Below are 14424 nucleotides of genomic sequence, written 5' to 3' on the forward strand. Positions count from 1 at the left end.
TGTTTTGACTATGGCAATCTTTTGCTGCTCTAGAAGAACTTCAGGCATTCACACAGTATCTTTTCTCTAGATTTTGGTAGTGCCATTTCAGAAGCTCTATTATACAGTGTAAGCTTGGTTCCAGGTTGTTTCAAATTGTTATACTTGTACAGTGTAGGTTTGGGCTCTTGGTTCTTTGAAATCCTGAAATTTGCTTTGGGTGGAGCTCCACCTAGTGTGCACATAAAGGCTGGCTTGGTATTTAGACATTCTTCAACTGGCCAAATGAGGAATGCTAATGAAACCTATATTAGTTTTTTTTTTGTTTTTTTTTTACAAAAATGTTTTCAGTATACTGGAGTGAAAAATTGGAGTGGAGATACTGGGGATACTTTTAGTATCAGTTGATATTTTAGATAGAATCTTGACTTCTTTGGATTTTTTTTTCCAGTTTTCCTCTTGTTCCTATAGCTTTAAAAGTCAGCAGTTAGGCTCAAAAACGGCTTGCACTGTGCTAACAAAACAGAATAAAAGCAGGTGTTTTTTGTGATTTTGGGGGTGATTTTTTAAAATTATTTTTGGAGGTGTTACAACTCTATGCTGTTATCCCACCTCTCCCCACCCTCCACCCTTGCATCAATTAAACAGCTTGCATTATCCCCAATGGAAGCTGTTTTTTTAAAGCATAAATTTGCTGCACAGGGAGACAAGGAGAGGAGAGAAAGAGAGAGGAGGTGATAAAGTGAAAAGGGGAAGAGAGAGGCTGGAATGGAATGAATGAATCATAGAATCATAAGAATTGGAAAGGACATCAAAGCTCATATATTTCCTGCCAGTGCTAGAAAAGCACTACCACAGCATCCTAATAGGTGGTCATCCGCACTCTGCTTAAAACCCTCCAGTGAAAGAGAGTCCGCCACCTTCCAATGTAATATGGTTTTGGTGGGAGTGGGGATGTTAGAGAGAGGGAGGAGTGATCCACTTTTGACATTGACCCTGTCCCCTATGGACCTGCTGCCCCTGACTGATTTCCCCCAAGAAAATGCAGTTCTGGGGATGGCAAACACTCCCCACTCCTGTCTTACATTTGCCTTTCTTCAATGGGAAATTTAAGTACATGTTTGATTTCTCTAATAGAAATCAGTCAGGCTTAGAAGCATGCAATAAGCAGTAGTGCCGATACCTTTTATATTGTTATGGAGCCAAGGCTGTGTTGCTCTGTAATTCCACAGTTGCCTCCTATTGATTCTGAAAACAGAGTATCCAGGAATTTCAGTTTTCGTTTTAAAAAGTGTGTTTCTTCATCCTAAAACCGTAGCGATTGCTCTTTGAAAAAGAATTATCATCATTATTTAAAGCATTTAGAGCTCTTCAGCCAAAAGTGTCCCCAGAGTGGCTTATTTCCAGTCAATTAACACAAGACTATATACAGTCAATAAAAAAAACCTTCCCTCAGGCTTACAATAATAATAAAAAAGACACACAAGGGAAAACGGACAGGGAGAAAGTGGCGGGGGGTGGGATCAAACTCAGATTCAGAACATTGATTCTTGAATAGTTATTCTTATAACGATCAGCTGGCACAGATTTATATGGGTTGGAAAAATGTGAGAAATGCCTGATAAATCCTTGCAAAGTAGGAATTGGGTTTTAGTGTCCTGCGTAGTTAGTTCCATATGGCTAAGCAGGAGCAAAATAAAACTATGCACAGTTAGTAAAGTTTCTCTCTCTCTCTCTCCCGCTCTCATTTTTATTAAATTTTCTGTTTTACAATTTAAAATACTCACTTTACATCCTTAAGATATCAATGACTTCCCTTCTTCTCTTTCCATAGTTCATTTTACATATCATAAATCCCTGCATATTTTACAAAAACTATATCATTCAATATTCCATTATTGCACCCATCAAAACTTATTTACACTGTTGAATTTATCTTAATGCTGCCAGCGTTTTCAGCTGTACACAATTATTTCCCATATATTCAATAAATGTTTTCCAATCTTCTCTAAATGTATGTTCTTCTTGTTATCTTATTCTATATGTTAAGTCTGCGAATTGTGCATGTTCTGTCAACTTAAGTTGCCATTCTTCTTTGGTTGGGACCTCGCTTGTTTTCCATTTTGGGGCTAACAAAACACGGGCCACGGTAGTGACATACATAAATAACCTTTTTTAACACCCGGGAATTTCAGTCTGAATTATCCCCAACAGAAAGGACTCTGTTGTGTTGTTTTTTTGGAAGGTACTTTTAATCATTTTTTTCAATTCATTATGGATCATTTTCCAATACTCTTTTACACTTTTACAGGTGCACCACAGAACCCAGTTTCTCTTGCTTCAGATTTTGTTCAGACTTGTATTTATTTTGTATAGAATACACACAGCTTTAACCAAATGCATTGAGCTCGAACCCAACACTCTGTTTTTCATTTTCAGGTTCTTTTGCCCCCCTCCCTGTGTCTATCTTATGGGTAGTGGGTGGAAGAAAAAAAAAGAACAGATGGAACGGGATGGCTGCTCTGAACAAGAGTCTCAACCATGCGCTTTTATTGGGATAGGTAATAGTGACCAAGAAATGCAGCAGTTAAATCTGGAAGGAAAGGTAGGATGAGTACAAATCTGTATTTTATATGCTAACTCACTGATGTATTGAAGGCCTTCTGAGTCATTTTTCAATATGTGTTTTATGGCAATAAACCAGCTTAAGAAGATAAAACGTAGAATGTGGAGCTCCTTCTTGGGAGTAAGTAATTGACTGGGTCACTCTTTTCGTTCTCAGGAAAATGAGTAGATACTGACTATGTACAAGAATTCATCCTATGTGTAAACTTGTTGTAAGGATTGCCTGGAGTAGGGGACACTAGCCTGTTTGGATCGGGTGCGCATTTCAGAATTTGAAAGTTTACAGACCTGATCAGTTTGAAATTAAGATCCCACATTTCTAATGCTATTAGTGCAAACAAAAATGCAGCCAAGCATGCTGTACTTGGGTCCATAAAAACTGGACGTGTCATAATTCAGTAGCCACACATGTGTGATGCTCGCTAAGGAAGTATACAGCTCCCTGAAGTGTTTGGAAAGCCCTGTGTGCTTTTTGAAGCAGCATGTGTAGACCTTACGAAGATAGTTCATAATAATGTTGGTATATTTGCAGTAACCTGGGATGTTGGGGAAATTGCTTACACCCCAAGATGTCAAGGGGAATTAATTGAAGTCTCTTGTAGTATCATAGTCCTAGCTTTTCTCTATGAAGGAGCATTTCACTGCCTCAACAGCCAGAGACAAAAAAAAGTTGAACAGAGTTCTGTGCCTATAGATAGTTAGTTGCCTGTTTCTTAGGTTTTTTTTTAATTCATTGCATTATAGGGAGATGCCTCAGTCCAGTATGAGTCTCTTCCATGCTTTCCTTTAATCATGGGTACCACAGCCCAGTTCTCTTACTACTTTTCTCTCATATCAGGTAGACAATTATTATTCCCGAGGCGTAGCTTGGCCAAGCAAAGACCCTGTTACTGCCACCTATATGTCCCATACGCTTCAAACAATCCCATAGAACATGATTGACCATTTCCTCCACTCCACAAACCTTGTGACATTTGGAGTCAGTCCTCCCAGTCTTGTACAAGCCACTCAGAAGAGCACAATGCCCAGTCAGATCTCTGAACAGATCAGCTGACAAATTGCCTTAGCACGTAATGCTTTGAAGTCATAATTTGTCCTTCTGTTGCTACTTAAAACTTCTAATGAATTGATTCCTGTTCTTATCCACAGAACTATTGCACAGCTAAAACCTTGTACATATCTGACTCCGACAAGCGAAAGCACTTCATGTTATCAGTAAAAATGTTCTATGGCAATAGCGATGATATTGGTGTGTTCCTCAGTAAACGAATCAAAGTAATTTCCAAACCATCTAAAAAGAAACAGTCGCTGAAGAATGCGGATTGTAAGTATTGATTTTGCAAGCTGCTTTGTACAGCACAATGCCACCTTTATTTGTATGTCATAATTTTCAAACGAGAAAATGCCTTTAATCGTGCATTGGGTGTGTATGTAGGAACAGCAATGCTGCTATATGATAACTTGAACTAGCAATTTAGAAGGGCATGAACCCTTATAACAAATACACCATAGAATCATAGAATTGTAGAGTTGGAAAGGACCCTGGGGACCCCCTGCAATGCAGGAATATGCAGCTGTCCCATATGAGGATCAAACTTGAAACCTTGGCATTATCAGTACCCTGCTCTAACCAACTGAACTATAAATAAGGTAAAAAAAAAAGTGGTTTAGACCACAGTGACACTCGTGTCCCAACGGAGCTATACACATCAATGACACCCTTTAAATTTTGCAAAGGTGATTTCTTCAACTTGCCACTACAGTATTCTGGAACATGCAGTGCATTGCTTGCTGGGCAGAACCCAATTCAGACTATAGGGTGGGTCAAATGTGAGAATGTTACCCCACATAATATACTCCCTATGTATACAAAACTGCATGGATAAGTTAGTAAGCTAGCTTCCACCCCCAACCCCCAAATACTCAATGTACTTTATCTGTTTCCAAAAAAATGGTTTACAGTCTTTGAAATTTTAGAATGGAATGAACTTTTAAAAAAGCAAATTAAGAGACTCAGGACTTTCAAAGGGTGATATCTAGTGCTGTGTGAGTGAATGACTGTTTGCATAACAGGTTTTCTTTTTTCTGTCATTTCCATACCCCTGGTAGCCTTCCACATGCCCAGCCTTTGAGCAGATCACCTTGCCCTCAAGCAGATTGGCGAGGGTGTGTGTGGGGGGGGGGTGGGATCTGTTGGTCCAATGGTGTCCATTCTACCGGTGGATGCCTGGGTGCATCTGTTGGCATCCATCTTTCTCATGGGACAATGGAGTGCACTTCCAGGAGTGAAGCCAAACCACTGGAGAATCACAGCTACTGCTGTAGCTGTAGAAGCCAGTTAATTGTATTTGCTGCCTCCTGTGTTGCTTTTACTGCATTAGCAACACCAAAGTGACCTTGAGGGCACAAGCCTGGGTAGTGTGTTGTGTATGGAGATCCTGGGCTGCCCAGATGACAATACCCCCCTCTTTGGCGCCATCTTGCCTGCAGGAGTTGCCAGAAGGAGGCGTACAAAATGCCACCCAACTATTTTAGGGACTCCATTCTGGATTTATGTAGTGTTTACTCCTTAGCCTTTTCTTCTCCTGAAGATGTCTTGTAAGGCAGCATGTAATTTTACCTGTAGTGTTACATAATTACCAGGTGAAATAGTCCCTGTAGGAAACCCTCTTAAGAGGTGTAAGTATTTCAGCCAGGGAGATGGATAGAGTGTTGCTGTCTCATAGCTAATATTGCTGCCTTTCCTGCTACTCCTATAAAATGCAAAGCTGGAGCTCGTAACATTCGCAAATGATCAGATCTGTTATCCTACATCATAAATTGCAGCCCAGGGGGAAATGCACAAGTGTCAGTCACTTCCCTTCTGCTTCCCACTAAATGTAGTAACTTCTAAGCTAGTGCTCAGATGTGTTAGAATGGTTGTGTGGTGCAGAACATTGACCATGTTAACCTCTATTTTGGTTGGTTCCAGACACTCTGAGAAAATGGCTAGGCAAAGCTGCACACAAAGAAGCCACTTGATTTTACAATTTTAGTATTTGGAGGAGGAGGAGGAGGAGGGGAAACAGTGCCAAGATTTGGAGTAAGGCCTATAGAGGATGGTTGAAAGGGATACCTGGCATATTAATTTCAAACACTGGAATTAGAAGGAAATGCTTTGTTTTTGCTGCTTTGGAGAAAAACGGCTGCAATTGGCTTGAGAATCTTGCCATCAGGAATGCGCTTTGTTATATATACACATTCTCTGGATTTTAACTTTGTAACCAAAAACATTTAAGTACTTTTGGAAGGAATATGTAGCAATAGATTATTAGAGTTGCTGCCTAAATTAATTTTGCATGTATGGGCTTTTCATGCAAATCTTCATAGCTTAACAGTCTGTTCTAAAGACTGACATATTGAAATATCTGGCTTGTTGGTTGGTTTTTGCAGTGTGCATTGCATCGGGGACAAAAGTGGCACTATTCAATAGACTTCGGTCGCAAACAGTTAGCACAAGATACTTGCACGTGGAGGGAGGAAACTTTCATGCCAGCTCGCAACAGTGGGGAGCTTTTTACATTCACCTCTGTAAGTAAAGCTTATGATTGAAAACCCATACTTTTCTGTGCTGTGTGATTGCTTTGGAATCTATTGATCTCCTTGCATACTAAAGCATTTTCTTTTCCTCTGCAGTGGATGATGATGAATCGGAAGGTGAAGAATTCACAGTTCGAGATGGCTACATTCATTATGGGCAGACTGTTAAACTTGTTTGTTCCGTCACTGGCATGGCACTCCCAAGACTGGTATATCTGTTTTTAAATTTTAGATCTAGTATTATATTTTGTTGTTGTTGTTTAGTCGTGTCCGACTCTTCGTGACCCCATGGACCAGAGTACGCCAGGCACTCCTGTCTTCCACTGCCTCCCGCAGTTTGGTCAGACTCACGTTGGTAGCTTCGAGAATACTGTCCAACCATCTCCTCCTCTGTAGTCCCCTTCTCCTTGTGCCCTCAATCTTCCCCAGCACCAGGGTCTTTTCCAGGGAGTCTTCTCATGAGGTGGCCAAGTATTGGAGCCTCAGCTTCAGGATCTGTCCTTCCAGTGACCACTCAGGGCTGATTTCCTTCAGAATGGATAGGTTTGATCTTCTTGCAGTCCATGGGACTCTCAAGAGTCTCCCCCAGCACCATAATTCAAAAGTATCAATTCTTCGGTGATCAGCCTTCTTTATGGTCCAGCTCTCACTTCCATACATCACTACTGGGAAAACCATCGTTTTAACTATACAGACCTTTGTCGGCAAGGTGATGTCTCTGCTTTTTAAGATGCTGTCTAGGTTTGTCATTGCTTTTCTCCCAAGAAGCAGGCGTCTTTTAATTTCGTGACTGCTGTCACCGTCTGCAGTGATCATGGAACCCAAGAAAGTAAAATCTCTCACTGCCTCCATTTCTTCCCCTTCTATTTGCCAGGAGGCGATGGGACCAGTGGTCATGATCTTAGTTTTTTTTCATGTTCAGCTTCAGACCATATTTTGCGCTCTCCTCTTTCACCCTCATTAAAAGGTTCTTTAATTCCTCCTCACTTTCTGCCATCAAGGTTGTGTCATCAGCATATCTGAGGTTGTTGATATTTCTTCCAGCAATCTTAATTCCAGCTTGGGATTCATCCAGTCCAGCCTTTCACATGATGAATTCTGCATATAAATTAAATAAGCAGGGGGGCTTCCGGGGCAGCAAGATGGCGAACAGCACCTAGTCAGCGTGAGCTCTCTGTTTTTATCTTTTAAAGACTGTTTTAATGAGCATAGAAGCTGGATAAAATTTAGGCACTCCATAGCACTTTTTAGCATTTTTAGTTTACTAATTAGGGGATTCCTTTCGTTATTGTGGGAGATATCTACTGACCTTGAAGCTTTGAGGCGATTGTGTGAAGAGAGAGATGACTCAGCAACCGCGCAGCCCTGCTGATAAGAGGAGAGGAACTGGGAAACGTACTAGAGAATCAGAGGATATAGAGGATATAGAGGAATTGTTGTGCCTGCCTCTTGCCAAGCAAACGAAAATTAGTGAATTTTTCCCTGGGAAAACAAAGGATATTTTTAATATCCCAGTTTCAAACACCTTCTCCCCGCTAGCAGAGATGACTGACGAGGATGTTTTTAGTTCTATAATCTTGTATTGAGAAATGTTTTTCTTCTTTCTGACTATCGGTCGAATAAAGGATTTGTATGTTGTATGTAAATAAGCAGGGAGACAATATACAGCCTTGTCGTACTCCTTTTCCAATTTTGAACCAATCAGTTATTCCATATCCAGTTCTAACTGTAGCTTCTTGTCCCACATAGAGATTTCTCAGGAGACAGATGAGGTGATCAGGCACTCCCATTTCTTTAAGAACTTGCCATAGTTTGCTGTGGTCAGCACAGTCAAATGCTTTTGCGTAGTCAATGAAGCAGAAGTAGATGTTTTTCTTGAACTCTCTAGCTTTCTCCATAATCCAGCTCATGTTTGCAATTTGGTCTCTGGTTCCTCTGCCCCATCAAAATCCAGCTTGCATTTCTGAGAGCTCTCGGTCCACATACTGCTTAAGCCTGCCTTGTAGAATTTTAAGCATAACCTTGCTAGTGTGTGAAATGAGCATAATTGTGCTGGAGCATTCTTTGGGATTGGGATGTAGACTGATCTTCTCCAATCCTCTGGCCACTGCTGAGTTTTCCAAACTTGCTGGCATATTGAGTGTAGCACCTTTACAGCATCATCTTTTAAAATTTTAAATAGTTCAGCTGGAATATGATCACTTCCACTGGCCTTGTTATTAGCAGTGCTTTCTAAGGCCCATTTGACTTCACTCTCCAGGATGTCTGGCTCAAGGTCAGCAACCACACTACCTGGGGTGTACGAGACCTCCATATCTTTCTGGTATAATTCCTCTGTGTATTCTTGCCACATCTTCTTGATGTCTTCTGCTTCTGTTAGGTCCTTTCCACTTTTGTCCTTTATTATGGTAATCTTTGTACAAAATGTTCCTTTCATATCTCCAATTTTCTTGAACAGATCTCTGGTTTTCCCCATTCTGTTGTTTTTCTCTATTTCTTTGCATTGCTTGTTTAAGAAGGCCCTCTTGTATCTCTCCTTGCTACCTTACCTCCAAAGAGAGGTACATGTTTCTCCCTCTTTCCATTTTATCCTCTCAACAAAGCCCCAAGAGGTAGTTTAGGCTAAGACAGTGGCTGGTCACCCAGGGAGCTTCATGGTTGTGTATGGATATGAATCCTGGTCTCGGATCCTGGGCCCAACACACTAGCTACTACGCCACACTGGATCTCTCCTCCTTTGATAACTTTAATATATATATACTTGTTAAAGAATGGAGAACTGAGAATACAGTTTTTAACTGGTAATCTTCAAAAGCTACCAGGCTGGTTATACATAGCTGTTGAAGGTTGTAAACTATTCTATGTTTTGATATACATTTGGTTCTGTGCAAGGTATACCAGTGTAGAACAGTATAAGGCACTGTTTCAAATCCAAATCTATATTGTCGATTTACTACAATATGCTTAGTGCTTAAATTAAAGTGCCTCCTGTAGTTTGCTAGGTTTGATGAACTATAGAAGCTTCATATGAACACGGATGATGTGTTTAACTGTCTCCTGATACTTGATGAATCTCTCCCACAGTTAGAATCCCTCAAGCACTCTTTTGATACCAAATACATTCATATACAAGTTCACTGCCAAGAAACAAGTTGCATTTGGATTCCAAGTGTGTCTTATGTGCACTTTTTTATCTACAGATAATTCGAAAAGTGGACAAACAGACGGCATTGCTAGATGCAGACGATCCAGTGTCACAGCTCCATAAGTGTGCGTTCTACCTTAAAGATACCGAACGAATGTACTTGTGCCTTTCCCAGGAGCGAATCATCCAATTTCAAGTGAGTTATTTGACAAATGGGTAATATTACACGTCAGCATAATCTCACACTGCAGCAGTGCCAATCCAAGGGAACAGAGTACACAAAGTTCCATCTGCGGGTCTGGAGCTGTTGAAAGGAGCGGGGTGGCAGGGCTAAGCAATTTCTAGATCAGATTCGCTGCTAGCGGGAAAGATTGTAGCACTGCACACCTTTGTTGCAGATCAGATCTTTCCTTTGAGGTTTAGCTGAGGATTCAGAAGCTTGCCTCATCTTGCAAAGTATTTTAGAACTAGCTGTGGAGCTGCAGATTGATGCATAGCATGGCAGACGTTGGGAGCTAAGAGTGTGATGGAGAGCTGCCTTGAAACGTGTGTAGCTAACTGCTAGGCACTTGAGGGGGGTGGGGATAGGCAAAGGTCTGGGGAAAACTTTGCAGAAAGAAGCAAGGACCGAAGAGAAGAAGGATTTCTGTGGTGGGATAACTGTGGCTCTCCAAATGTTGCTGGACGACAACAGCCACCACCCCTGACCACTGGGCCATACTGGTTGCAGTGGATGAAGTCCAATAATATCTAGATGGCCAGAGACTTGCTATCTGCAGCGTCTGTATATCTGGCCTAATAAGATCCAGCTCCGAGGGCCTTCTGGCAGTTCCCTCCCTGCGAGAAGTGAGGTTACAGGGAACCAGGCAGAGGGCCTTCTCAGTAGTGGCACCCGCCCTGTGGAATGCCATCCCATCAAGGAAATAAACAACTATCTTCAGGACTTTCAGAAGACATCTGAAGGCAACTCTGTTTAGGGAATGTTTTATTGTTTTTTTAATATTCTGTTGGGAGCCGTCCAGAGTGGCTGGGGAAACCCAGCCAGATGGGCAGGGTATAAAAAATAAATTATTATTATTATTATTATTATTATTATTATTATTATTATTAATATGATATACTGAACTTAGGCTTCAGTACAGTGCAGTGCTAAGCAGCCTAATTTAAACAATTGGGAACTACAGCAGAGGGGGCTTCTCTGAGGATCCTAGCTTGCAAATTCTGCAAGTAAGCGCAACTAGTATGTGAATGATGCTTTTGCAATAGGGGGAGGGGGAAAGCCCCTCTCCCCAGACAAAGGTGGCTTGATGTTTTACAGTTGATTCATTTTCCATTTTCGTTTTTGTTTTAACATGAAGCATTCTTGGCCACCTAATTACTTCTCTGTTGTTGTTTTTTAAAGGCCACTCCATGTCCGAAAGAACCAAATAAAGAGATGATTAATGATGGAGCTTCATGGACAATCATTAGCACAGATAAAGCAGAGTACACCTTTTATGAGGGAATGGGACCTGTCCACGCTCCAGTAACACCTGTGCCTGTTGTAGAAAGTCTCCAGGTGAGTTGACGTCCCTGCGCTCATCTTGGGATTTAGTTCACATAGGTGCCACCTGACATTAGCATGCTAAGTTAAAGAGTTGACCTTCCACGAGCGGTAGAACGGGAGTAGTTTGCAAACTATAGCAACAGTAGTTGTGCTAGGGGCTGCAAAGCGTCTTTTGCAAGTGCAAGACACCCCTTGGCTTGCGCTGTGGTGCTACACTAAAAGTAGGGCTAGCAGAAAAGAAAGGTGGTTAGCACAATTTGGCTGCCACCACTGGATATCGCCCATAACCATTTTGCTTTTTGCTTCTTTATTGCATTACTCTAACGAGTCTAATTGGTACTTCAGCTAACTTCCTCCTTGGTCTCAAAAATGTTGCCTTTTATTGTACATAGCTGCATTTTGTGCATTTCTCGCGTAGTTTGTGCACTTCTCACAAGTATCTGATAAGTTTATATCTCATTTCCCCACCCCACCCCTTAGTTGAATGGAGGAGGGGATGTAGCAATGTTGGAACTTACTGGACAGAACTTCACTCCAAATTTACGCGTCTGGTTTGGAGATGTGGAAGCGGAAACAATGTACAGGTGCGGTATCACACTTACGGTATTTCTTTACACACATCAAGTTCAGAATGTTTTTTGTGGACTCTAAAGATAAGTCTGTCATCCGTTTAGGTAAGTGTGAGAGTTAATTAACCACTTAGCCTTGAATAATATATCAATTTTAAATTAACTTGCGTATTACCAAAACTTCAGTATAGGTGTCTGCTTTTGAGGTAAATTACAATTTAGGAGGCCATCTTTGCCACATTCTTTTCCATTTCCCATTACAATAGCAAACAGGGAACCAAAAATGCTTTTATCTTTCATCATGCCACTTAAAATTTTGCCGAAAACATCGTTTATCTATTTGAAATACTTTTATACCGCCTTTTCGGATAAAGTCCTTTCAAGGCCTTTTAAAAGGACGTTAGCTTCATATTCATAGCAGGAATGGTGTTGTTCCTGATGATTTGCAGATGATTTACATTGTTCCTCAGTGATTATCCTTTTCCATGTATACTGGTAATCTGTGCTGCCATGCCAACCCACCAAAGTTTCCCTCAAACTCAATTAAGTCAGTTTGGAAGAAGGTATATCAGTTAAAGAAACTGATACTTTCTGGACTCATAGGGCTTTGTTAGTGGCAAATAACTTTTCTTTTGAGAAGTATCTGGCAACAGTGTTGGAAACAACTGCTGGAATTTTTATTTTAAGGTTTTTTTTGGGGGGGGGGCTTGACTCCAGTCCTCTGCTCCACAGTAAAAGCAAAGCCAGAACAAATTAAGAAAAAAAATCCTGCAATTTCTCTTACAGAGAGTGAAATAATAATGTATAATGTATGGTGATTGCAGAATCTAATTTTTCCTGTTGGAGAATTTTGATTGCCTGGGTTCAGATTTTTTTTTTACTTCGTATGGAGTATCCACAACTTTGCATTGTTCTTTCTTGGCAATAAAAGTGTTTGTCAGCTAATGTGCTCTCTCTCTCTCTCTCTCTCTCTCTCTCTCTCTCACTCACTCTCTCAATATTTATTTATAAATTTTAAAAGTGGCCAGATAGGTGGGGTATAAATAATAAAATAACAATAATTATTACAAATTTAATACAAAATACGCACTTCCCTATTAATATTCAGTTACCATTTGACTTACCCTCCATGGTTTCCCCATAATTTCTGATGCTGCTGCATATTTTATTCTATGCCCTATCCTTTCTGCTTATTCTCAGGTGCATAGTTCCTGCAGTTTTTAATTCAAATCCCACTTGCATTTTCACATGTTTACAATCACTCTTTAAATATTCTACAAATGGTTTCCAATCCTTCTCAAAGGCTGCCTCTCCTTGATCCCTAATTTCCATAGTTGAATTTGCTAGTTCGGCATATCCCGACAGCTAATGCCGTCTCTTGCCTCTTCCCTAGGTGTGCAGAGAGCATGCTGTGTGTCGTCCCTGACATTTCTGCATTCCGGGAAGGCTGGAGGTGGGTCCGCCAGCCAGTCCAAGTTCCAGTCACATTGGTCCGCAATGATGGCATCATCTACTCTACCAGCCTTACATTTACCTACACGCCAGAGCCAGGACCCCGACCCCACTGTAGTGCCGCTGGAGCAATCCTCAGAGCCAACTCAAGTCTCCTGGCATCCAACGAAACAAACACAAACAGCGAGGGAAGCTACACAAACGTCAGCACAAACCCAACCAATGTCACATCATCGACGGCAACAGTAGTTTCCTAACCACTGCTCTTTTATGTGGAACTTCTAAAAAAACAACAAAAAACTAAGTGCTTCGAACAATGAAACTGAACAACTTTTGTGGTTTCACGGTGGGGGTGGAAAAACCTCTTCACTGCTTTTTGAACTTCTTTCACCTACAAGTGCTGATCTCAGTAGAAGCCACAACTAAAAAATCGCGGGGAGGAAAGGCCCAATTCTATTCATACTCAAAATCTATTTTTAGTTGTCTCTTTTAAAAATGGGCTCGAAACTAAAAAAAATAAAAGTGGCTGGGATACAAGTTGAACTAGAAAAACATGGACATAACATAGTTTTTATGGACCAAGGAAACGCTTTAGTATAAAAGGTACATTTTCACCATACCTTTTTGTATCACAACATATAGTATGCTTTTGTTACCAAATAGTTTATATATTATTTTTTTCCTCTGAGCGTTTGCTCTGAAGTATACTCAGGTTCCAAGCCTGACCATTCTTGTATAATCACCATACTCTTCCAGTTTTTAAAATATATATATATATTTTTGGTCTGTGGCTGGAACTTGCATTTTTTTAAACTGAAGTCATGTGACTTTTTATGAACTGATTTTTTTCCCACCAAGTAGAACCTTGTAAAGGCCAGCATATTTTTTTTTAAGACGATATGAAGTTTGTGCAAAAGCTTTAAAAATGCCTCTGCCTTGCCTGCAATACATGCAATGTATGTTAACTTTAGAGCTCCTCTTTCCGCCATTGTGGACAGCTCTTTCTATGTGTTCCTTTTTTATGTATTTATAGTGTTGATTCATGAGGTTTTTTACATTACAAATGTGGCCTCGTGCAGTTTTTCTTAACTGCTCATGCTACTGGCATCTGTTGGTGTTTCAGAGGGTTCTCCCCTTCCTTTCACGGTCAATACATGCATTCAGGTTGGCTTTTTTATTTTTTGCTAATCTTGTACATAATTTGCTATTAAGTGTAAGTTAAATGTGTGCGTGATTTTTTTGTTTTTTGTTTTGTTTAAGTGAACTGTTCCCAATAACTTCATTTGGCAGCATGTTTTTCTGTCTCGTTGGCATATGGCAACATTTCCCACCCCCACCCCCCCTTGAAGCATTAGCCACAAACAGGATTGGTCGATGCATCTCTTCCTTGTGAGTTGGGAGCCATCACAAACCAGCATGGCTATATCCTCAGACGTTAGGCCAAAATGAGCTTATTCTTTTGTATGATATTACTTTCTTTGAGTGTGAAGTCATTGTACAGTTAAATGATAGTACTTAGAAATGGCTAA

At 40.6% G+C, this 14424-nt stretch overlaps 1 protein-coding gene across 4 annotated transcripts in view; it reads left to right on the forward strand.

Moving 5' to 3' along the window:
• Window positions 1–13185, forward strand: part of RBPJ (recombination signal binding protein for immunoglobulin kappa J region) — a 34337-nt gene extending 21152 nt beyond the window's left edge. For all 4 annotated transcript variants that reach the window (XM_033159656.1, XM_033159658.1, XM_033159660.1 and 1 more), the window contains 8 exons: window positions 2419–2584; window positions 3754–3928; window positions 6037–6174; window positions 6280–6392; window positions 9384–9524; window positions 10731–10886; window positions 11355–11458; window positions 12837–13185. In XM_033159656.1, the coding sequence (XP_033015547.1) occupies window positions 2419–2584; window positions 3754–3928; window positions 6037–6174; window positions 6280–6392; window positions 9384–9524; window positions 10731–10886; window positions 11355–11458; window positions 12837–13152 (1309 nt within the window). In that variant the 3' untranslated portion in view covers window positions 13153–13185. The remainder of the gene's footprint in view (window positions 1–2418; window positions 2585–3753; window positions 3929–6036; window positions 6175–6279; window positions 6393–9383; window positions 9525–10730; window positions 10887–11354; window positions 11459–12836) is intronic.
• Window positions 13186–14424: the final 1239 nt, after the last annotated feature.

The sequence above is a fragment of the Lacerta agilis genome, chromosome 9 (genome assembly GCF_009819535.1).
Source record: "Lacerta agilis isolate rLacAgi1 chromosome 9, rLacAgi1.pri, whole genome shotgun sequence".
NCBI classification, from domain to species: domain Eukaryota; kingdom Metazoa; phylum Chordata; class Lepidosauria; order Squamata; family Lacertidae; genus Lacerta; species Lacerta agilis.